The sequence below is a fragment of the Emydura macquarii genome, unplaced genomic scaffold (assembly GCF_026122565.2).
Source record: "Emydura macquarii macquarii isolate MOO-44397 ecotype Brisbane River unplaced genomic scaffold, CSIRO-AGI_Emac_v2 contig_312, whole genome shotgun sequence".
NCBI classification, from domain to species: Eukaryota; Metazoa; Chordata; order Testudines; family Chelidae; genus Emydura; species Emydura macquarii.
In genome coordinates this window covers 4049867-4075751 of record NW_027130449.1, presented here as the reverse complement: position 1 = coordinate 4075751, position 25885 = coordinate 4049867, and the positions used below count along the sequence as shown (strand labels likewise).

The 25885-nt window shown below is 46.4% G+C and overlaps 1 protein-coding gene across 6 annotated transcripts in view; it reads left to right on the top strand.

The window, feature by feature from the left end:
• ARHGAP32 (Rho GTPase activating protein 32) overlaps positions 1 to 21445 on the top strand; it is a 316253-nt gene extending 294808 nt beyond the window's left edge. For all 6 annotated transcript variants that reach the window (XM_067563763.1, XM_067563771.1, XM_067563754.1 and 3 more), the window contains 3 exons: positions 2193 to 3083; positions 3740 to 4719; positions 14171 to 21445. In XM_067563763.1, coding sequence (XP_067419864.1) covers positions 2193 to 3083; positions 3740 to 4719; positions 14171 to 16423 — 4124 coding nt within the window. In that variant the 3' untranslated portion in view covers positions 16424 to 21445. The remainder of the gene's footprint in view (positions 1 to 2192; positions 3084 to 3739; positions 4720 to 14170) is intronic.
• Positions 21446 to 25885: the final 4440 nt, after the last annotated feature.

Here is a 25885-nt window from a genome sequence, read left to right as displayed (position 1 = left end):
GTAGTTTCCAGACGTTGAGGATTAGAAAAATGCTGCAGGGATGAACTCAGGAAGGCCAAAGCACATCTGGGGAACTACAGACGATTTCAGAGCTCATGGCAACAGGGATCTCACCTCAAGTGTGGATGAGGAGAGAGCAAGGCCCCCCTGGCTGTATTTTCCAGAAGTCTGGGGCAAACTTAAACACAAAAAAGAAATGGAGGATTATAACAATGCTGCAGGAAGGCCAAAGCATGATTGATTGGAGTTGCAGCTGAGGTGCTCAATCCTGGAGCAGGCCCTTAAGGAATCCATTTGTGTCCTTGCTCTCTCCTCATGAGGAGAGAGCAAGGAAGCAGCACTGCCTGTAGTTCCTAGAAGTTGAGGAGATTTCAGAGCTCATGGCAACAGAGACCTCGGGCAAAGCATGATTGCAGCTGAGGTACTACAGATTGGTGAGCAGGGCCTCTCCTCATGAGGAGAGAGCAAGGCTAAAGCACAATTGGAGTACTCACCCCTCTCCAAGTAAGTATGTGTGCCCGGCCCCTGCTGCCTCCTCATGCGAACTCCCAGGCAAACTCCCACCTGGGGTTCGCTGCTCACCGGGTTCGCTAGGGGCGGCCTCTTATCAGGCTGGGCCACCAGCCCCGCCCCTCCACTTCCTCCCCGAGCCCCGCCCCTGCAATTAAGCTCACCTGGATCAAAGCACTCCCCATCAATCAATCAGACACACCCTCAACTGCCAAACAGTCCTTGTTAGGTCTTTCATCCTCCATTTCAGTGCACTGTTAGAGAACCCCCATTCAAGTCAGCACAAGGTTCAGATAAATCCCCTCACCTTTCTCCTGTGGAGATGTAGGTTCCAGTCCTCTGTTGGTGAAAAGTGAAATTAGCTTGGACTTTGTTTTTCCTGGACATTTGTAATCACCACAAAACCATCCCACCATTGTGTAAAAAGTTGTAACAATGGAGGTTTGCTCTTTGGGACATTTCCAAGGGTGAAGGAGTACTATATGAGAAGGTGGGGAAAACTCCGTGGACACTAGGAGCACTTCACCGGTACAGTGAATGTATCCCTGAATAATTCTACCAGCCAAACTCTGACTTTGCTTATTCCAGCTTCCTTCCTCGTGCACTCCCCCGGGAAAGGCACAGTTTGCTAGTTATACCTGCACCTGCACCGGGGCTTTTGCGGACAGAGCTATGGTGGTCAAGGGTTGCACCCCTGACTAACACAGGCAGGTGGCAGAGTTTGTAACGTGGCCCGCACCTTATTCTAATTAAAAAAAAACAGAGGAAGGCATAGAGAGGTTGGTCTATAGTCAATCAAGTGTAACACACAGCGATGCCAAATCTTGGTCAGCAAAATTAACCCCTAGCCCAGAGGTGCACAACCAAAACAAACTCTCTCATAAACATGTCTGGCTTTTATCTAGCAATAATTCAATTTACCATGCATCTGAAAAATGGAAATCTAAGGGTTTTTTGCTGCCGTCCCCCACCATCATGTATCAGTCTCATATGAAGCAAAAAGAGACTGATGATTCCCATGCTTTTTCTATTAGGAAAAATCTCTTAAGCCTGTAAATACATTTGGCACAGGTATTGACCCTCTGGATCCCTGACTGCAGTGCAGTGCTCAGTGTAAGCTTAACTGTGGAGGTGCCACAGCTCCTCCATAGCTATCTATGACTAGATAATTTATGCATACCTTTACTCGGTTAATGGACTGAATTTGCTTGCTCCTGTGCGTGGTGCCGTGGGTCAATGCAATCAATGTTCTTCAGAGATCTTCACCGCATGCTATTTTCCTTCTAGGATCAAAGAATAAAACCTGCCGTTATTAAAACAGTGGTCGTTTGCATCAGATCCGCTTAAGTTTCACATTCATTTTCCTGGCCTAGGACTGCATTTGTTAATTTGTTTTGAAAGCCAGTTTCAGACTAAATAGGTCTAAAACCAGTTTGATCCAGCCTACGTCAAATGATTTTGGTACATCTCCGTTAGCCACCCAAACTCCCTTTAAACCAAGTTAGCCTGAACCGGTTTATTATTATTTGTATTACTTTAGTGCCAAGAGTCCACAGCTGAGATCGGTGCCCTCTCGTGCAGAGTTTTCAACTAATTCGGCCGGTACGTTCGTGGCCTCGTGTGGTGTTTAATGCACGTTTATCTAGTGCTCTATTAACGCTCACCCGTCTCCTTGGTTCTAGGTGAATCTAAACTGTTCCGGCCCAGAAGACCCAGGTCCAGTAGCGACGCACTGTCTGCTTCCTTCAACGGGGAGCTCCTGGGGACCGTGAACCGCTGCAATTCTTACGATAACCTGCCCCACGACAACGAGAGCGATGGGGATGAGGGGCTGATTCACGTTCCGGCCCTCGTCTCTCCTAGGTCAGCCGAAGACGTCGACCTGAGCCCGCCGGATATCGGAGTGGCTAGCCTGGATTTTGACCCGATGTCTTTTCAGTGCAGTCCACCCGAGGCAGAGTCCGAGTGCCTGGATAGCAGTATTTCCCTGCTGGAGTCCATGGGTTGTAACAAGGACAAGCCAAGCACGGGTAAGAAGGACTTTGAGTCCGGCTGCCAGACTCAGACCCCCGGCAGTGCCACGAGCTCTGAACCGGTCTCCCCGTTCCAAGAGAAAATGAGTCCCTTCTTCGCTCTGGACCTCAGCCCGACCGAGGAGAAGGCATGCAAAACCCACTCCTCCTCTGAGAAGGTCGCCTACGCTTTCTCCCCTAAGATGGGGCGAAAGCCGATCAAGTCTCCGCAGCTGGCCGCGTCGGAGCCGGTCTCTTTTACGCTGCCCAGCCAAGCGTCAGAAGTGACCGGAGGGGTGCCCGCTGCCGCCGCCGCAGCGAGCGCCGCTTCTCCAAACCGGAGCGAAGGCATCGGTGTCAGCGCAGCCGCAAACGGGTCCCCGACCCAGAGGAGGTCTTTGCCCCTGAAAGCCAGTGAGATGGCAGCAGGAGAGGGACGCCATCGAGAGGCCCAGGCCCAGACCCAGGTGACCGCCGCCAAGCCAGAGTTGCGAGAAGGCGGCGAGCGACCCACGCCGAGCGGTCAGACTCAGACTGTACCTCCTGGACACACGCAGCCAGGTACAGTGCGTTTTCCTCCATTCTCTCTTTAAGTTCCAAAGGGACCCGCTCCCAGAAACGTCTCTGCGTGCCTTTTAGGAGAGGGGAATACGCCGCGATTCCGATCCTAAATCAGAGGGAGCGTCTCGCAGGGCGGTGCGGGTCGCTAAGATCTCACTAGAAACCTCTCTGCCTTCTCGGATGCTTTCCACAATACATTATGTACCCCTTTGTATTTGTTTCATCCCATCCTAAAATGAAACGATCCGTGTTATGTCCTTGCCTATCAGTTAACAAGTGAATTGACCACCTAAGACACTCTTAATGGAAAGAAAAACTACCTGCCAAGACTTGAAGGAGGGTCTGCTTTCAGCCCCAAAGCATGCGGTCTAAATTGTTTATAAGGGGGTCTCATTCTCTTCCTTCCTTCCTTCCTTCCTACCTCTCTAGAAATGCAAGAGGAGCCTTTAGACAATCTCTTGGTGTGGTTCTCCCGCTGAACGGCCGTACTATTCAGCAACCTTTGCATGTGGGACGGAAGATACGGTGTTTCACGTCCAGGAAATGCTACTGGGAAATGTGGAAAGCATCTATGTTTATAACAACAGTCTAGAGGGTTAGGTCGCTATCCTTACAGTGTAACACCTCTCTCTCTCTCTCAATTTTCCCCCCACTAGGAGCAGTTGCCCTCGACTCCCCCCAGGATCCTGTTCCTGTCAGTTCTGTGTCTCTTATCCCTCCTCCTCCTCCTCCGAAAAACGCAGCACGCATGCTGGCCTTAGCGTTAGCTGAGTCTGCGCACCAGGCGTCCGCTCAGTCCCAGAAGAAGCCGGGAGATGCTCATTCTGACTGTACGAATTACGGAGAGACCGACACTGGTATAGCTCTAGAAAAGCTCCACCTCTCCGCTGGGGTCGCTCCAGACAAGCGCCTTCCGTATACTGGTGTTCCCGAGAACCAGATCCACTTCCAGACCGGGGCACTTAGGGATCAGCTTCACAGTGGGGCACCTGTAGACCAGGATATCAATAGCACACCTAGGGACCACAACCATCTACACGGTAGTGCGCTTGGAAACCGGGACCGGCCCCATCTGCATACTAGCACGCCTGGGGACCTGCATCGTGGCACGACTGTAGAGTGGGACCGCTCCGACTTCCATACCGGAACAGTGGGGAACAAGGACCGCTTCCCCTCCCATCCCGCTGGCCCTGGGGATAGAGAGCACGCTCACCTCCACACGAGTGCTTTGCTTGGCCAGGAACCATCCACGACAGCTGTGCCTATAGACGAGCCCCACCTCCGTACTTGCCTATCTACGGATAAGCATCCCATCCCTACAGAGAAGCGTCATCTCCCTGCCGGCACGGCCGATGACAAACGCCAGCCTCCTCCTGTAGCCGCCAGGGAGAAAACCGCCCTGGCTACGATGACGTACGTGACGACTATCCAGACGCCGGCGACCGAAATGAGTCATGGAACGGCAGGTCAGCGTACGTCTGCAGAACCCACCGCTCCGGCAGACGTTACCGTCACGACTGCTCGGCGCAGTCTTACGACCACTCCCCCGCCACCCTCTCAGAGACAAGCAGACCATCAGCCAGCGATGGGACAAGTTCCGGCAGTAACCGCAAAAGGATCTAGTCATTCCAATCAGGTAAGTGACACGTGTGCGCGATTCTTTAGGGGGCTGAAAGAATTGGGGGCTGGAGTTCGTGACTTACGAGGAGAGGCTGAGAGAATTAGGCTTGTTTAGTCTGCGGAAGAGAAGAAGAGGGGTTCCAGGGAGGATGGAACTAGGCTGTTCTCAGGGGTGGCTGATGACAGAACAAGGAGCGATGGTCTCAGGTTGCAGTGGGGGTGTTTAGGTTGGATAGGAGGGGGGTGAAGCACTGCAATGGGTTACCTAGGGAGGTGGTGGAATCTCCATCCTTACAGGTTTTTAAGGCCCGGTTTGACAAAGCCCTGACTGGGCTGATTTAGTCGGGGTTAGTCTACTGTAGATGACCTCCTGGGGTTCGGTCCAGCCCTGTGATACAGCTCTGCCCCTTGTACATTTTTAGCAATCTTATTTTGGGTGACTATTTGCATAGTAGCTATGTTTGGTTTTTTAAAAACTGGGTGAAGGTAAAAAACACAAAAGGTAGCGTGCTTGACACTGAAAACAACAACAGGCGAGAATAATAATAAAAAAAATTATATTGATAAACAATTGCTTAAACTAGGATAAATTTGGTAGCTATGAAGTTAAGGCATGAAATAGATGTGTGAAACTTCATGAAGTATTATTTTGGGAAATGTTATGGAATAGTGATGCGATTTGTAAAATGTTATGTGCATTGGTTTTTATTTTGCTAGATTTCTTTACATAAGAACAGTCGGTATTATTGATTATTGCACACACACCCCCCCTTGCTTGCTAAGGTAAAGTTTAGGGCTATTTGGTTTTGCAGAACTATTTACTGGATATGACTTATTTTAGTGGCTATGTTTTTAAAACTTTGGGTAGTGGCATTGGCCACTGTTTTAAGTACTTTAGTAATGCGCTTTATTTGAGGGTTTAGGGTTACTATTGGGCTTTGGAGTTTGCTTTGGGGTAGTGTGGGTGTGTGCTTAATGGCAGGGGTAATAGCTTTGATGGAGCAGGAGTTTTTTTACCGTGGGGGTAATTTTTTATGGGCCTTATTTTTACAAATAAAATAATGGCTTATTAGGTGGATGGAAGCTAGGTGGATGTATTTTGTTAGGAAAAGGAATGGCAACTTTTTGTATTATGTGTGTGGCGTTTAACATAATTAGAACGACGGGTATATTTTTTTTAAAATGCAAGGGAATGTGATTGCAAATTTAACAGTTAGACACATTTAAATTTGTTTGTAGTTGATTAATTAATTATAAAGATGTGTCAGTATAGTTTAAGAAGCGTTGTTTTTTATGGTTTAGTTGCTTGGGTTTTAATTGTATTTTAAAGTTGTTGGGGGTTTTTTTTTTTATGGACTTTTTTGACAGATGTTAATTAGGAACTTGGATTAAAAGAGAGTCATTTAGATAAGGCCAATACAGAACATTTAGAAGATTACTAGCTATCTTTATTTAGGGAACTAGCGATCTGGGGGAGTTTTGTTTTTTTATTGCTTTTTTAGACTGAGGGTGATAAAAGTTTTGTTGGACATTAAGAGCTTTGCAAACTTTTTTTTATAACTTGACCTGTTACTGTTGGTAGACTGAGGGATTTTAAAGCGAGGGATACATTTTTTTAAAAGTTTTTTGCTGACTGTAATAGTGTCAGCCTTTGCACATGGGTAAGCTTTTATTTATTTGAAAATAAACATACAATTACTAATATATATTAGACTGGACTAATATAAATACAAAACAACATGGAGGTGGCCTAAGGTGTGGAAAGGACCGCAGCTTTAGCAGCAGAGTCTGGGAAAGCATGTTAGTGAGCTAGACATTCAATAATATTAATAATAGTAAAAGGTAATTATATAACATTTATAAAGCAGCAACATAAGATTTATTGAATATGGAAGCTTTTTAAAGTGGGGAAGCTTTTTGGCTTTAGAGTTAATTATAATTATGGATAACACTAAAGGCATAACGGCAATTAGTGAAAACATTAACAAATTTACTTTTGGTCAGGATACAAATTTTAGTTACAGGAAAAAAAAATGTAGTTTTTTAAGCAGGGTTTACAGAAGGGAAAGGGTTACTTTTAATTATTTTATGTTGAGAACAAACAGCATAGTTAGCTACAAGACTATTTTTAGAATTTTTTTCACAAGAGCCAGTAACAGAGAAAATTAATTTTGGGTTTCGCAAAGGGTGGATACCAATGAAGCAGGATTAAAAACTGGACATTGGGTGAGTGTAATAGGATTTGCAAACAACACAAGAATTTTATATTTTGTTAAGCAAACGTGAGGTACAGAAATGATAAGTGGAGAACCGAGGAAGGACTAGAGTTTCCAAAGTTTTATTTAAGGCAGCCGCAACGGCACGGAGACAAGGTGGAAGCCCTGCAGCTACAGGGTCTAGGGCATTACTGTAACAGGCAATGGTCTTATGCTTATTTTCATACATTTGTATGGGGACACTTAAAACAAACCAATATAAATGGTTTTGAATAATTAGGCAAACCAAGTGCCGGTACACTAGACAGTGCATATTTTACAGAGGTAAAAAACTTATTTTGTCTCGGCAGACTAGGGGAGAGGTTCAGAAATCTCAAGTCGAGTGAGTTTTTGCAGAGGCTTAACAATAGAGGCACAGCCCTAAATTTATTGCCGGCTGGGGCGTTGGCAAGCAAGGTGTCCCTTCGTGGTCACCAGATGGTTGTTGGAAAAAGATTCCAAGTGTGGTTCGTTACTTTGCATCGATAAGAAACCCACACAGGATTTCAGGCTGGACAGTCTGTAAAAGAGTTTATTCTGCAGAAGGTTAATTTTCAAGCCCACAAGTGGACAGTGGAAAAAGACCCCGAACAAAGGATTACAGACAGTTTTATACTTTATTGCTATTTAAACATTTATGATAAGACTATACATATGTTTTTTACAAGGGCCTAAACCTATTTTGTTATTGGCCTGTATTATTTTTATTTTTACTTATAAAGATATACATTATTTCTAAGGTGTTTTTGCTGATGCTTTACAGTTAGCTACATTTTATTTATTAAGGCCACATAGCTTGCTTAATTCGGCCGAGGCTTATTTCTTTCTGCGTTTCAGCAAACTTTCCATGATCTTTGCACAGAGTGGCCTGTCTCTAAAAACAAAGGGGCTAGCTAAAATGGAGTAACTGTGGTCAAGCAACTAAAAATCAGCTAACAACATACAGCATCTGTGTGTAATAATAGTAGAGGTGGAATTTTGACACACGCAAAGTACAGTCTGTATCCACAAAAGAGCAAGTGAGGCATACTTTCTGCTCCGGATGACCTAAATACGAGGGAGTGGGGAAGTCCCAGCAATTATTAGTGTGTGTATAATATATACATTCACTCAGAATTATCACAGGGCTTTCCAATATGTTCATTGATACTTTCCAGGGGATATCTATCCCACTTCACACTCTCCTACACTACTTTTAAGAGGAAAGTGTCTTTTTTTCTTGTCAGGGATGCCAACCTATCATTATTCTTGTATATCCAAAGTGTTTTGTAAACAGTGACTTGGGTACTGGTAGCGGTGATTTAGGAAAGTGGGCTGGATACGATACTGTGTACAACGAATAATTTAGACATAGCTTTGGATACAAGAACACACCTTTGGTGTCTTAATTAGCATTCCCTTACTCAATTTCAGATGTGCTCTGAAATTCCATCCGAAGCGGGCAGAAAAAACCCTTGAGTTCATGTCCCCTGCAAAGGATAGTACCTTTAACAGTGCCAGGTTCTCACCTTTGCCAGTTACTGAACAATTCAGTAATAGCCCTGAATTGGCTTTAGACATCACAATGCTACCAACTTGAGCCACACTGACAGATCGACTGCATTCTGTTGGAAAAAGATTCCAAGTGTGGTTCGTTACCTGGCACCGATAAGAGACCCACGCAGGATTTCAGGCTGGACAGTCTCCAAAAGAGTTTATTCTGCAGAAGGTCAATTCCCAAGCCCACACGTGGACAGTGGAAAGAGACCCCGAACAAAGGATTACAGACAGTTTTACACCTTATTGCTACTTCAACATTCGTGACAAGACCATACCTATCCCCCTTACAAGGGCACAAACCTATTTTCTCTATAACTATTGGTCTATATTATTATTCATAAGATACTTTGACAGATGTTTTGTAGCTAACTACAACTTATCTATCAAGGTTGCAGAGCTTGCTGAATTCAGCCGAGGCTTATCTCCTGCTGCATTCCTAAGAACTTGCCATGATCTGTGCACAGAGTGAAACGGCCTTGCCTTATAAACAAAGAAGCTGCAAAAATGGAGTAACTCTAGTCGAGCAGACAATTATTTTCCTTCAGTCCCCCCTTTGAGCCATACTGTATTACCAGTGTGGCTCACTTATGATAAGCTTGATCCACTCTTAGCTTAATTTCAATCTGGGTGACCATTTGCATAGTAGCTATCTTTGGTTTTTAAAAAACTGGGTGAAGATAAAACACACAGAAGGTAGCGTGCCTAATTTCTTATGGGCCTTATTTTCACAAATAAAATAATGGCCTACTAAACTTATATATTCTGTGAATAAACTAAAGAACTTCGCATTAAACGAATGCCATAATAGCTAATATTCAGGGGGTAGGGAAAATAACCTCTAAAAGAGCTCCCATTCAGGACTACATATCCTGTGGAGTTAATAGTAAAGGTATAGTTACAAATGCTATAACCAAGCTTTATACTTTTGTGAAGTGCAATTTTTTCTTACATGGATTGGTTGGCCTCAAAGCAGTATTCCCCTTGGGACTCATAAGCTAGGTGGATGTATTTTGTTAGGAAACAAAATGGTAACCCCTTGTACTATACGTGTGGTGTTTAACACAGTCAGAACCACGGGTATACCTTGTTCAAAATGCAAGGGAACATGACTGCAAATCCAACAGTTAGACACATTTAAATCTGTTTGTAGTTGATTAATTAATTATAAAGATGTCAGTATAGTCCAAGAAGCATTGTCTTTTATGGTTTAATTGCTTGGATTTTAATCGTACCTCAAAGTCATCAGGTTGTTGGTCTTCTTCCCCATGGACCTTGGGGCTTTCCTCGACAGGTGTACTGTTGATCAGGAACTTGGATCAAAAAAAGTCATCCAAATAAGGCCAATACAGCCATACCCATTTAGGGAACCAGTGATCTGGGGGAGCTTTATGTCTTTTTTTTTCCTGAGGTGGTAGGGATGACGTCGTGGTATATCCTCTTCGCTCTGGAGTGGCAAATCCTTTTCTTGAGCAGGGGAGAGGTTACAAGCACTTGCACCCTGTTCCACTGACCTTGTCGTTACAGGTGCAGAGGTTCTTTTACAGTGTGAGGCATGTATTCAGGACTGGTAACCTTGGCACTTTACAGCAGTGTTGGTGGTGAGAAGTACCTGGAGTGGGCCTTTTCACTGTGGTTCCAGGGCTGTCTTTCTTTGGTGGACCTTTACGTGAATCCAATCACCGGGCTGTAGATCGTGACCTGCTTTTTGAGGGTCTTGGGGAAGGGCTCTTTGGACCTGTGAACGAAAAGCCTTAACACACTTCATTAATGTGTGACAATAAGTCAAATCAGTTTCATCAGCTAAATTAATATCCATTAGGTGAGTTGATACTGGTGGAGAGCTAGAAAGCCTCATGGGTCAGCCCATTAGGATCTCGTGTGGTGATAGTCCAGTCTTTCTGTTACATGATGATCTTATACTTATAAGGGCTAAAGGCAGGGCATTTGGCTAGTTTATTTTTCAGAACACCATTCTGTCTTTTCACTGCCCCTGCAGACTGAGGGCGATATGGGCAATAAAAGTTCTGTTGGATATCAAGAGCCTTGCAAACTTTTTTTTTTTTTTATAACTTGACCTGTTACTATTGGTAGACCGAGGGATCCCAAAGCGAGGGATAAATTCCTTCAAAAATCTTTTGCTGACTGTAATAGTGTCAGCCTTTGCACATGGGTAAGCTTCTACCCATCCGAAAATAAACATACAATTACATATTAGACTGGACTGATATAAACACAAAACAACATGGATGTGGCCTAAGGTGCGGAAAGGACCGCAGCCTCAGCAGCAGAGTCTGTTAAAGCGTGCCCGTGAGCTAGACATTTAACAACAACAATAATAAAAGGTAACCATACAACATCTATAAAAGCAGCAACATAAGATCCATTTAATATGGAAGCCTCCCAAAGGGGGGAAGCCTCTTTGTTTCCAGAGTTAACCATAATTATGGACAACACCAAAGGCATAACGGGAATCAGTGAAAACATTAACAAATGTACCTTTGGTCAGGATACAAACTCTAGTTACAGGAAAAAAAAAATGTAGCTTCTTGAGCAGGGTTCACAGAAGGGAAAGGGTTACTTTTAATTACCTCATGTTGAGAACGAACAGCATAGTCAGCCACAAGAATACCTTTAGAATTTCTTTGACAAGTGCCAGTAAAATAAAAAACCAATTTTGGGTTCTGCAAAGGGTGGATAACAAGGAGGCGGGATTAAAACTGGACATCGGGTGAGTGTAATATGACCTGCAAACAACAAAAGAATTTTATATTTTGTTAAGCAAACATGAGGTACAGAAATGATAAGTGGAGAACCAAGGACCAGAGTTTTTGAGGTTTTACCCAAGGCAGCTGCAACGGCACGGAAACAAGGTGAAAGCCCTGCAGCCACAGGGTCCAGGGCGTTACTGTAACAGGCAATGGTCTTATGCTTATCCCCATATATTTGTATGGGGACACCTGAAACAAACCCATTTTTCATGACAAAACAATATAAATGGTTTTAAATAATCAGGCAAACCAAGTGCCGGTACACTAAACAGTGCATATTTTACAGAGGTAAAAAAACCTATTCTGTCTCGGCAGACCAGGGAAGAGGTTCAGAAATCTCAAGTCGAGTGAGTTCCTGCAGAGGCTTAACAATAGAGACATAGCCCAAAATCCATTGGCGGCAATAGCCTGCCATGCCAACAAAAAGGTTCTCATTTGTGACACAGTAGTAGGTTTAGGAACCTGCAGGATAACCTGGACCCGACTGGCGTCGTTCGCCTGCAAAAATGTCATGGCCTAAATAATGAACTTGGGACAGACAAAGTTGCAATTTTCCTTTAGAGGCTTTGTGTCCCTCATTAGCCAGAGCAGAAAGCAGAGTTAAAGATTCCTTTTACAGGCTGTTAAAGAAGGAAAGGCTAAGAGCAAATCATTCACATTTGAATCAAAACAAAACCTTTTGTAAACACTATATTATCTAAATTTTCACAACAGGAAAGGAAGGTAAAACAACAAAATTAACAGCTTTTAAATCTTACCCAAAGCAATAAACATTTTTCCAGGTTTCCTAACAGGGAAAATTGGGGTGTCACAGAAGATTCGAGTAGACACAATAATTTTTTGTTTAAGGAGAAATATAATCACAGGACGTATTCCTTTTGTATGCTGGATATTTCAGGATCCTGTCCTTGTTCAAGAGATACAGCCAAAACAGAATTTTCATTTTCACAAGGAAGATGATTAATTAATCCCATCTGGTAAACAATAAATAGTACAATCAAATTTTACAAAGTAAATCTCTACCTACCCGGTTAACTGGAGAATCAGAACTTAAAAGAAAAGCATGCTGATTAGAAATAGATCTCAAAGAAAAAAATAGTGGTTTAGACACTAGATGCAGCATTAATTGGTTAAAATTTCTACTGCATTTACATTCTTCGTTGATAAGGGAATAGAGAAAACTTCTGAACTTTTAAGGTGGATCTGCTGGCTCCAGTGTCTATAAAACATTTTACTGGTTTCCCATCAATAAGACAAGACACATAAAGACCTGATTAATCTATTGACAAAAAGGGTGCATTAATGAAGTTGTTATTCCCCGGGTTGTCCTAATATAAAGGTTAGTCTGGTCTCGGGGAGGAGGTGGTGGTGGCCCAAACGTCCACTCCGACTGGCCAGATCGCTTTGGACATTCTGCTTTCCAGTGTCCCAACTGTCCACAATAGTGACAGGAGGAATCTCCTGGGGCCAAAAAGGTACCACGTCCCACTCCCCGACCCTGGCCTCGACTCCTCTATATACTCCTTTATCTGATTTTTCATTTTTTCTCTTTTGGAGTCCTTTAGACTCCTTACCTGGGATTCATGCAGTCTTTCTTTAGAGTTTTCACCCTGTCTGCATTTTATCTTCAGCCCCCCCCCCCCCCCCCCCCCCTCCTTCTGGCCATAAGCCATGTTGTTTGAACCAGGATTCTTAAGGGCCCAATCCTTACTTTTACAATTCCCACCCCCCTTTGGTGCTGCAAAGCACCACACTGCATTAAACTTTGTTCCATTTTTCTTATTTTAGCATACATATTATATATTGCTGTTTTTGTTCTGGGTTCAGCATACCTATTTGCATTTGTTTTGCAGTACATTTAAAGCAACATTTTATAAGCATTATAACTACTTGCATACACACACAAATACCACTAACGATGTAGAAACGTTTGGACCCCATAGGCCTGTTTCATGGAGCTTTGCTACTTTTTCTTTAGCTTGAGCTTCTCTCTCCCCGAACAAAGGATTACAGACAGTTTTATACCTTATTGCTACTTCAACATTCATGACAAGACCATACCTATCCCCCTTACAAGGGCACAAACCTATTTTCTCTATAACTAGTGGTCTATATTATTGTTCATAAGATACTTTTACAGATGTTTTGTAGCTAACTACAACTTATCTATCAAGGTTGCAGAGCTTGCTGAATTCAGCCGAGGCTTATCTCCTGCTGCATTCCTAAGAACTTGCCATGGTCTGTGCACAGAGTGAAACGGCCTTGCCTTATAAACAAAGAAGCTGCAAAAATGGAGTAACTCTAGTCGAGCAGACAATTATTTTCCTTCAATTCACACACACCTGCATGCTAAGGAATCGTGTTGTTCATTCAGAGGAAGTTAAATATTTATTTGTATGGGACTGTTATGCTACTCTAGATCATGCGGTAACTGTGCTCAGAGCTGCATATATAGATTGGAGACAAGATTCACTTGTGGTAAAATACTTTATAAAGACCACCTGTCCAAGTGTTCTAGGCTCCGTACAGAAAGTTGTAGCCAGTTGGTCTTTAGAGACCCACAACCTGACAACCGCCTTCTCCCCACAGTTTATGGTAACAATCTCAGCATTTCAAAAGCCCATACACTAGTCCCCACTAAGCCAGGTGCAAAATGCAGCATGCCCCAAAGATCACTGAAGTCTCTCAAAAGGCAACATGTGCCCCACCTGTCAAGAAGAAACCTCCCCGCCCTCAATAAAAAATAAAACAGCTCTCCCCAGATTGAAAAGCAGACAATGCTGTATTGTAGGGGAGTGTGATAAATTATGTAGAGCTAATCAAATGGATATCCAGCATAGAGAATATGCAATGGAGGGGTGAGAGGTGCTCACAGACTAATCTCGATGCCGTTTCTCCATACTAGGTACGAGGAGCATCACCGCCAGAGAAGCCGCCTGAGCCTCGACTAGCTGAGCCTGCTCCAGTTTGTGTCACCGAAAGTAGCTCCGCCACCCGCTGCACCTCGGCCACCTCTGTCCCCCACCCGGGCCATTTGGAAAAGTCCTGGGAGAACGCCAGGGCTCCCCCTTTGCACCTGCGTTCCGAGTCAGTCCCCGCTCACTCCTCCTATGGCTTTGCACCCCCCATCCCGCCTGTGAGGACACTGGAGAGTAAACTAGCTGCAGCAGCCCTGCACTCCAATAGCCTGGATGCAGCGAACACCTCTGGTTACCATTCCTGCCTGGCTTCCGCCGTTCTGCCGTCTTCTGTGGAGGATGCCTTGCCGCCTGCCTTGCCGCCACCACTGCCCACGCACGCTTCTCTGCAGCCCGCATATCTCCCCCATCCGAAGCCAGAGAGTGCCTGCGAGCCGCCCATGCCAGAGAACTATCTGCACCACAAGCCAGCGTCCGTCCATCAGTACAGGCCAGAGAGTGTCCCGCCGCAGTTCTCCTACCACGGCAAGTCCGACCAGCACCAAGCCTATGCTTCCAGATCAGAAACACCCACTTCCATGGGCCCCCGCTACACCACCTACGCCAGCCAAGGGAAGAGCACGTCGGCTCTTCACGTCAAGCCTCGCAGCCGCGTGGAGTACGTGTCCTCCATGAGCCCTGCCACCCTGCGGCGCACCGGCTACGCGGAGGACGCGCCGCCCTATCCCACCATCAGAAGGGTGCAGTCGCTGCACGTCTCCACTCCTTCCGCCATCCGCTCCGTACCCATTTCGCGGACAGAGGTGCCGCCTGACGACGAGCCCGTGTACTGCCCGCGGCCCCTTTATCAGTACAAGCCCTGCCAGCCCCACTCAGATTATCACGTCACCCAGCTGCAGCCTTACTTTGAGAATGGGCGTGTGCATTACAGGTATAGCCCTTACTCCAGCTCGTCTGGATCCTCCTGTTACCCCACAGCGGACGGGGGGTTTTATGAGCTAGACCCCTACAGCACGATGCGGCTCAGGCATTTCCACCCCCTTCCTAGCCGAGACTTTGCATCCTACACCTCCAGGCTGCAGAGCAAGAACCCGTACCGCTACCCCGGCCTGCCTGCCTACCCCCAGGGAGGCCTGATCAGCCACCTGGCGGGGAAAGAGCACAGCTTTATCAGCAGAGACGTACCCCCGACCCCAGACATCAAGCACATGTACATGTCATGGGACCTGGAGGACATGGAGAAATACCGCATGCAGTCCATCCGCCGGGAGAGCCGCTCACGCCAGAAAGCCAAAGGGCCAGTCATGTCCCAGTACGACAACGTGGCTCCGCTGCTGCAGGAGGAGCTGGGGGGACTGGACGTCATCCACCTCCGCAGCAAATCGGATCCCGGGAAAACTGGGCTCATGACTGTAGCCGAAGGGAAAGAAGGGAGGTATCCAACCAAGGCAGCCACCCCCGAGGGGGACGAACGTTACTACGTGCAGCACTCCGAGCTGGAGCCCGACAGAGCCCACTACCACGGGCCGTATGGGAACGGGCAGGCAGAGAAGCCTTCCCTTCCGCAGAAGCAGAGCAGCCTCAGGAACAGAAAGCTGCACGAGCCAGAGCACAGGACACACCCGCAGCAGGAAGCAAGCCATCGGCAGCCTTTGGAACCCAAAAATGGGCCTCCTTATCCTGACTACAGGCCCAAGGGCGGGCAGGAACCCCCGGAGCTCACTGGTTTCCAGCACGCGAGTGGGAAGTACGTCACAGCCACCCAGGAGCCCCTGAGACTGAACCACAAGGAGGTAAAGCTGGCAGAGGATCGGCCAGACTTGGAAAGGCCTCGAGCCAGGCAAGCAGCCCCTGGCGAGAGAAACGCAAGAGACTGCTATAATAAAGAGGAGGAGCATCACGTCCATCCCATGGCGCCGCCTCCCAAGCCAGAACGGAGCCACAGCCTCAGAATCCGGCATCCAGAGAGCATGGACAGGGACCCTGGCCTCCTGTACCCACACCCAACCCCCGGCAAACGCCAAAGCACTATGACGGTGGTGTCCCAGTACGATAATTTGGAGGATTACCATACCATGCCTCAGCACCAAAGAGGGGGCTACCTTGGAGGAGGGGGGTTCATGCCCCCTGGCTTTCCCCATTCACATAGTAGGACATACGCCACAGCCTTGGGCCAGGGGGCCTTCCTCCCTTCAGAGCTGTGTTTGCAGAGGTCGGAGACAGAGATCCACGCTGAGTGAGCTGGGGGAAGGAGGAATAGAGTCTAAGCAGCCTCTGCTGGACAGTGGACTGTTTTATTTTTTCAGTGACAAAATTAAAAAAACAAAACACATGCCCCCATGAACAAAGCAAATCCACCCTCAACCCTGCCCCCAGCTCACCACTCAGTGTTTGTCATAGATGTATAGTTTTCTTTCGTGTCGTTGGAGAGGTTGGAATGATCACGCAGGCTGTGCTGGCATGTGGAAAGATGCACTAGGCACCAGAGAGGCAGAGCAGATCTGAAAGGGGGAGGGAAGAGGAGAGGAAAAGGGGTTTTCCTTCCCCTGGTTTGCCATTGGCAATTGCCAGTCTCCAAAGCATGATGTACTGATGGGCTGGTGGTTGCATACATCTCTTTTCTTGGCATATCCCGAGTGTATCCAGTCACTCTCCCAACTGCCAGCATCAGAGGAGTTGTGTGGATATGTTTTACCCTTTGAGGGAGATGCCGTGGGGGAGTCTCTGTCCTGACCCTTTCAGATTGAATCAGTAACGCACCAAAAGCTGTGGGAAAAGGACAGCTTCAAAGTGGTTGTTTCCTCTTAGATTATTGATGCTCCGCATCCCCTTGAAAATTGTATCCGGGTAGTGGGTGAGAGTCAGGGGAAAAGAGCTTTTATAGAATACAGTCTGTTTGTAAAGGCTCATTTAACAAGCTGCTTCTGGCTATAGAAGAGGATATTTACAGAAACTAAAATGTTTACCTTCACACTGATAGCGTAAAGGGAGACAAGCTGTGATAGCAAAGTGAGCCCGGTCTGCATTTCTACTTATGGAAGGAAGAAACAACCAACCCTCCCCCCTCCCACACACACTCTTGGGCACAGGTTATTGAATAGCATACACACGTCATGCTAATTCCTCTTTACTTACAGGCTACCTGCAGTATTAATTGCACATCGTGGCTGGTTACAAACTACCAACTATTTACAACAATCACTAGATAATTGCGTCCAGCTTTGTAAACTAGAGCATGGGTTCCCTGCGGAGAGCCACTTGTGTAGCCACCAAATTAGCGGTGTGACTATGGATTTACTCTGGGCCAAATAACTCGGTCCTTACTTCAGAGAAAACTCCTGTTGACTTTCACATGAGGCCTACAGGTTGAGATTCTCGTAGTCCAGGCTCACTGATGAAATCACAGGGACGTTGCTGTAAGTACAGAGCAGTGAAGTGCTGTGTGCGCACTATGAAATAGCCTTACCTCTTACTGCACCTCTAGTTCACACCAGTATTCGGTCATCAGGAGGGAGGTGTGTGAAGGAAGGACAATGCACCTCAATAACCCACTCCTACCATTGCCCTGCCTATTTAAAAGGCTCTCTATATTGAGTAGAAACAAGGCAGCGTTTCATCTGCAGCCTCTCTGGATTCACAGCCATTACAGCCCCATCTTAGAGCACATACATTGTATGAGACAGGGCTTCCTAGAAAATACTTGAGATTTAGCATGCTTAGAGTTCACTCACGTACTGTTGGATCACACAACTTCTCTACCTGTTTTGAAATTCAGAGGGTTTACTTAAGCATCTGAGAAGTTCTCTTAGCTGAAGGTCCTGCAGATAGCATAGCTAAAATTACTAAAGGAACTCATGTCAGAGCCTCCTAGAACAAGTGTTTTATTCATTGCTATTTTTGGCTTTTAAAACAATAATTAAAACTTGTCAGGGCTCACAGGGGAACACCACACTTCTGGTAGGTACCTAGTCATTAGCAGTTAGGTTCTTTTAATCTCATTGCCTTTTCTGGGGCTGTTTCAACAAGGATTAGCCTGTGATCTGATTTTGTTGTGCAATGAATTGTTTTGAGAAGAATTTGTTTAATATAGAGAGTTTTTCCTAAATGTTCTAGAAATAAATTTGGCAGTCAGGAAGAAAGCACTGTGATCCAGGTTACCTCAATCTCATTCACCTTTTGGGGAAGTTTTTGGGGGGAGGAGGGAGGGTAATGGATAAAGCATGGAAAGGCCTGTTAGCTAAGCACACTGAGCCACTTACAGAGTGTCTCTGTGTTACTAGCCAATTCTGTGCGAGTAAAGGCTGAACTGTCTGGCTTTCCCGGTGCACTCTGGCCAGGGGAGTCTAGCTACAGAACTCAGTTGAACTCTGTTAATTTTTTTAAAGACAAGCTTTGGGCCTCAACTACTGTAGCACATCTGCTCCTGTGGGTCGGCCTTGTTCTGCAGTCGGGGCAAGAATAAACTCATTGGTTCTGGCTACTTAGACTTCAGGTGATGAGGGCAGCCTGTCAAACCTCTCTCTCCATCAAAGCCTTAATTCTCCCTTCAACCTCTCTGTATTGGCCTTCGGTTACCAGTAGTATCCTCGGGGTTGAGACAGCTGAACTGATCTCCCTCTAACTCATCTCTGCTCGTTTGCCTGCAGTTGTTGCCTACCTTGAAGCCAACTTTCTTCCAACGGGGTGAAAGCATCATAAACTATTTCCACTCCAGTCTGCTCTATTGGTCACAGCATGATAGTCTTCACTAGAGAAGGGCCCAAACCTGGCAGGTGCTGAGCATTCACTACCATCCCTGGTTTCCTTGGAAGCCAAGGGCCTCGGCACCATACAGAAAAGGCCCCATAAGTGAACAGGTGTCCCCATCACAAAGGCCTTGTTTCCACATTCCAGATTCATTTTCATAAGATAGGGTGTGACTTTAAAACAGACTAGCTATTCCTGATCAACCTCCTAGGATGGATACCCATACACCAGAATAAGAGTGCTTTATTCCAAACGAGCTTAGTCCGGTGGATTAAATTAATTCAGAATAATTCTGACGTGAGAATATCCACCAGTGGAGTTAATCAGGAATAGCAAATCCAGAATAACGCCCTGTGTAGACAAACCAATGAGTAACTTTACATCTCTGTGGTAACAGCCCTCTTAGAGATCAGGGATCTTTCTGTTCTGTTCCAAATTGAGACATGCAGCTGCTCAGCCTCTTCCCTTTAATGCACAAGAATGGGAACAAGTTGAACCCTAGTTTCCTCCCATGCCCAGCCTTATGTAGCCCTGTAAGAGTCCACCTGGTCACTCTGCCCAGTGCTAGGGCAGACGCCCTAATGAAAGGCTGAGATTGGAGCCGCAAGCAAGGAACATGAACCCTTTCCTGACACTCCACCGCTAGCAGCTGCTAATATTTCAAAGCCTCATTTCCCTTAACAAAGCCATATAGTGAACTATGCAGTTCTGCTCTTGTACTGTGGTTAAATTTTGGAACTTGATGAAATGGTCCCACCCCATTCATTGGATCAAACACCCAACAGTATCCATTCTTCAGGGAAGAGGGGACCACTGCAGAGGAGGTAGGATTTGCTCCAGTCCACTCAAAAGCAATAGCGATGACTCTCCTTAGAGTCACAGGTGGCCCTTGGCCAAGTGGTAGTTGGGTATGATGCACAATATGGCATGAAGGGGGATTATGAGGAGTCCCATCAGTGAATGGGGTAAGGGACCCCTGCTAGGGGAAAAAAAATAAGATGCTAATGTACCAACTACATGGCCAAGTTCTGCTCAACTGTAGTAACCTACTGCCTAAGTATAGCTCCAGTAAGAGAACTTGGCAAATTTCCTATTCCTATATCACTGCCTGCCTGCCTCTTGATTGCCACTTGCTGAGTTTTCAGCTTAATATCTCACTACCATGTGAGAGAGTTTGGTCCCAATTCTGCTCTGTTAGTGGGGTAGAAATCTGCTCTGGATTTGCACCTGCAACTCAGAGCAGAAGGTGGCCCATAAAGAAAGCTCTATATGGGTACAGATGTTGAAATAGCAACCAAGGCATGGACCCTGTCACATCTGCTTCAGTTCTAATTTTTAAAAATCTGATCAGGTTAAAATCTTATGCATATGACAGTAAAAACTTTGTGCCTACAGGTCTTTACAGAGGTAATAGGCTTGTGCTTATCACTTTGCGGGTGGGGGTGGGTCAGTGAGGATTGCACGGGTGTAGCAAATTGCTACACAAAACCAAAACAAAACTTGAAAAACGTATTCTTCCCTTTAGCTACAAGGAGGACAGACCCTTGTGTGTACTCTTTGCCATTCATCTCATTGGAATGTAGACTGAGCATTGACTGAAGCAGTGTGTAATGTGCTAGGAAATCTGAATGAAAAATTGCATTTAACATTTTTTTTAAAAAGGGAGTTAGGCATGTGACACTTTTCCAGAACCTTGTGCTACAGAAGCCTGATGCAACGGGCATGGTACAATTTAAACATGCGTACACAGTAATGCCAGTGCGTGCAACCATTCTTGCATTGTGCCGTTTTAGTACAAACACTGACAAGAAATGGTGATTTTTGCAGTTCATTTTCCTGCTGTAGAAATTTGATTCTTTTTGTCCTGAGCCGCATGAGCGAAACATCCCAGAAAGCCTTTGGATTACCTTCAGCGTTCCTTTCACTTTAATTTATATAGTGTCTTATTTTTGTGTTTGGGTTTTTTGTTTTGTGAACTGGTGTAAAATGTATATGCTAAAAGCTCATGTATTTTTATGTAAATATTTTTGTGTTTTCCCACCACCTCTCTGTAAATAGTTATTCATTTTCTTCCCATCTTGTATGATGCGGATGTGGTTTTGTTTTTTGTTTTTATTTGTACTGTAATGCAATGATCCAGACTGAGGTGTCTTGTGGTATTTAAAAAAACAAACAAACAAAAGTCATCAATCCCACTGAGTTCACATTCAGATGTACAATTCCAACAGCAGTAATCAAGCCAGGTTAAAACCTACTCCTTTGCATTCGTGTGTGTTTGTGCCTCGGCCAGGTTAATTAACAGTATACCGAGACGAGGTAGGGCATGGAAAAGCTAGGTTAGAGCCATGAGTTTTTGGGGCCAGATACCTCGAAAGACAAGAGAGGTGATGAGTGCTGTATTTATGTGCCAAGCCTATTGCAAATTGCTGCCTGTCAGTCTCTCCCACTGCTTATCTGTTCAGTTACACCTGTGGCATAACTGTTCTGAAAAGAAAAAATAAACCAACCTTGGCTTTCCTAGTCTCCTTTTCTTCTCATCCAGATTTACTATGCAGGGATAAGAAACTGCCGCCTGCCTTTTGTGCTAACCACAGGGATTCTGAAGTTGGATTTGACCATTAAAACGGGTGGATGGGGGGAGAAGAGAACTCTTTGGGGGCAGGAACGATCTTTTTTATCTGTATTTGTACAGCAGCTAGCTGTACCCAATGACTAGGGATCCCCATGCTACCATACTTACAAGTATTAACAACATTAATCAATCATCTTTTTCTCCCAGTTAGATAACCATTTCAGCTGGCACCACCAGCCTATCTCTCTAATACACACGTGCAGAGAAGTCACATCCTCCGCTCTCAAAAGTAACCAACCACATGGCCTTCCTGTTTTAAAACTGCCCCTGCACGGTGAATGCCATTGGATAACACAGCCTCTTTGAAGAGAGAAGCTCTCCCTCCTTAAGACTTCAAAGGGCTACTTTATGACCAACCGTTCCCCATCTGACACTGGGCTCCGACCAAAGGGTGTTCCAGTCTGGAGGTAAACAGCCTCGCAAAGACAGGAAGACGTACTGCTAGCCATCTACTCATCCCTGCCATGGAATTGGGGAGATAGTCCTCCTCGTGGGAAGGTACACGTTACAATTGTGAAAGATGATTCTTACTGTATGACTTCTCAAAGGGGCTCATTGGCAAACTGTCCCTGCTTCTTATTTACATTGTGGTAGAGGCCTCAAATCTGGATGAGGGCCCAGCAACTAGGCATTGGCCAAACACACAGAAACCCGACCCTGGAGCGTTTCCATAATCTGAGTCTCAATCAACTCGTCCTTCCCAGAAATGCTGTTTCCCTACATCTCATTATTAGAGGATAGGGCATAGGGATATTTGGGCCCCATTCTGCAAGGGGCTGAGCACCCTAAACTCCCCCTACGGTCATTGGGAGACGGTGTTGCTTAGCATACACATGAGCGTTAGAGGCCATCCATGACACTGGAGCAGGGCCTGGTGGTAAAGTGACGTGGGAGGGGCACCATCTCCCAAAAGAGAGTAGTGTATTTGGTATGAGAGCGCGCACCGCCAACACTGCAAAAAGGAAGAACTCACTCAGCAAATAGCTTCCATGTGCCCCCGTGGGAGGCAAGCACTCTCCCTGCTCCCATGATTACGTACTTAGCGCAATTACAGGGTGAAGGCCTCCAAGCCTGCATTGTGCAGGAGGTCAGACAACACACGAACTCCAGCAGAGGCAGCATGGTTGAGAATCCCAAGCAGAGGGAGGTGCCTCCCTATGGCCCAGAGGCAAGGAGTCTCTCTGTCTCCCTAGGCACGTCCTAATAGTTAGTTAGCTTAGGCAGCTCCCCAGTCAGCTTGTTGGCATCTGTGAATAACTCTCCATGTCCAGCGAGTGCATGGGCAGCCAGAGGGGCTAATTCAGGGCTGTGAATTCCATGGGGTGGCAGGGCTCAGCATTGCAACATGCCCAGGGTCCCCCGTGTGAATCTAGCCCTCACTGCTTTTGCTGCACGAAGAGATTCTGGCCCTCCTTGACTTACATTTCCTGACTGCCAGTTTCAACCCTTATTCTACCTTGAATGCAGCAAAAAGGGGAGTCGTCTACATTATTTAGGTTAGGGGGTGCATGGAAACAGGTAGTTAGAAACACTGCCGTACTGTGCACATAATGGGCCTCATGCAGTGCTGGTAGGGTTAGAAGCAACACAGGCAAAGATGGAGTGGAAGACGGGGAAGAGGAAAATCACTTAGTAGCCAGGATGGCAGGCTACGGAGTTAGCTATAAATAGAAGTGCCTGAAAATGAAGCAGCAGGTAAATACTGTACACCTGGGGGAGGGCGGGTGTTCATAATGAACATTGTGATCACCTTCTTTATAACGCTGCCTTTCATCTGAGGCAATAGTTCATTTCTAAGAGCATTATTTTGGGTTAAATCCTTTGTCACCACCAGTAATAGCAGCTTGCAGGTTCCAGTTACATCCTCCCGACCCCTCTTCGCCCCATTGCCTTCTGCTGGGTTATACAGGTACAACTGGGACTCAGTGCACAAGGAGCAAGACTCCAGTTCACTCCGTCGTTGCTATAAAAGCCGACGCAGACAACAGGAGTGAACAACCAGGTGCGCACGCGCGCACACACATCCCAGCAGCTCCGATGGACAGCACCATTTTCAGAGTCGTTTTTCAGCCGAAAGCCATCCTTTAACAATTTGCCCTGTAGTTAATCAGAGACGTCCAATACCACGTCATTCCTGGTCATTTTACTCTGGAATTTGCTTTTGGTGGCTGTTGGAACATCAGAGTGGAACTCAACCGCCTTGCCCCCGAGTAAACACACACACACAGACACGTTTTTGTAAAACGACCGATCACCCGGTGGGGTTACCCTGATTGGGATCAGTAGATGTCTCAGGAAAAGCTCAGACATTGGACACCTAGGGCTGTGGGGTGAAGCAAGGCAGCCCTAGCCTGACTGAATTAGCAAGTGCCTCATTCACAATCCTTCTGGGGAGCCCCCGAGATGCTCACCACTTTATGTAGCGTATAAAGTCAGAGCTACAGAAAACAAAGTTGATTTATACTTGTGACGTTCAAAGCTGAGCTGGAGGTTATCAAGCCCACCAAACATCAGGAGACCAGTGGCTTTAAGGGTCTTGTTATCAAGCTATCCAGCCTTCACCACCACTAAAGATTTCCGTTCAGACTTAAAATGACTGTAAATTATATTGTTGCTGCTCAACTGTGCCCTCCATCAACCTGAATATCTGCATCGGGTGCTTTTTAAGGACTTCCCTCCTGAAAGAGACCAAACCACTTTAAACCACCATCCAGAAACCACTCTGACACAAAACAGCCACTTCTGAGACGGAGGACAGAAACCAGGCAGCACACCACATTTCCACAATGAGAGGGGGTGCAGAGTGAATCTTAGCCAGGCCAACCTGTTCTAACAAACCGGGGGCACAGAACCTTGAGTGTCCACAACAAGCCGACAGCATCTCTCCTTATCGAAGGTCTCACCCAAAAGAGCCACAGAGCTGCAACGGGGTGTACGTGCCACGCAAGAGCTGAGGCAGTCTGGCCCAGATTCGTCTGCGAGTTCTTAGGAATCGTTTAAAAACACGTGATGCTTCGCTTAATAAAACCATTGCTATGGCCTGTGGCCAGCTGCCAAGAATGAGCAGCTCTGAACACTCCCATCCAGTTATTTCTACGGCCTAAATAACGACGTTAACGTTCTTCTGAAGTCACAGGAGGAAGCACGCCCAAGCTAGGGTTGCCTGGGCACCCTCTTGGATGCAGTTTTTAATGACAGAAACATACTATTGTCCCCTCGGTAACGATCAAATTCACGTCACCCATGTCAGCCGGCCATCCTGGCTCCCTGCAGGGGAGTGAAGGAAGTGACAGCCCCTTTGCAGGTCTCCCAGCAAAGGCCATTTTCAAGAGAGACTCTGAAGGCCGTGGGAGACGGCAGGTTCTGCATAGGAGGCCTCACAGGGACATGGGTGGAGAAGCTGCGAGGGACTTAAGTTATTTGCTTGGCGTGGGCAAAGCAACAGGGGAAGGGGCAAAAAAATGTTAAAAGATGGAGAGAGGAGAAAAGAGCAACCGAGCAGGACAGGACTTCTAGTCCTATTGCAGCTCTAGGCACGCGTCCCCTCAGAACACCTGCTCCACGGGTATTTCAGGACAGGCTTCAGCAATGCTACTCAGTGACCACAACGGCCATCCCTGAACTTCCCACGGCAGACTGTTTCTCCAGTCTCTCTGTCCCTGATCCAAACTTCTACGCCAGTGACACCCCACTGCTTACACACCCGCCTCAATGTTCACAACCCGATATCACCAGGTGGTAACAAGAGCTTTGTACCACTGCAGCTTTCCGCACGGCAGATTTAGCGTCAGTGAATTTAAATATCTCCCAATAGGCTGTTTCAGTGGACAGGGGAAGGCATGGAGATCTGCAAGTCTCACTCCATGGTGCATCCTCTCGGAGATGCTCTCTTTCCCATCTCCCCACTGGGTCTATATCTCAGCACCAGGTGCATGTAAAGCTGCTTCCAGGGCGCCCCGCTTTCCCTTTAGACGGCGATGTTTCCTTAACAAGACATTCCATTCCCGCCAGCGATATCGCCAAGCTTGGCAATTGTGCTGATTTACTGCACGTCAGAGGAGGCCACGATGGGAACAGGCAGTGCCCTGAGCAGCTCTGAACTTTGTACCCTTCTCTGTGACAGCCCCTCCTCAGCTGGTGCCCACCTTTCAGGACAATGGAAATCCAGACAGAAAAGAACCCACACGATAATTTTAGAAGTGACTGGGAATCTGCCAAGCCAGTTAAACAAGGGTGACACTTGGAGGCTGGGAAATCCTATCCACCCGCTAGCTAGCGCTGTTGAATCACATTTGTTCAGTTGAAACAGGATTTCTCCTGCAGC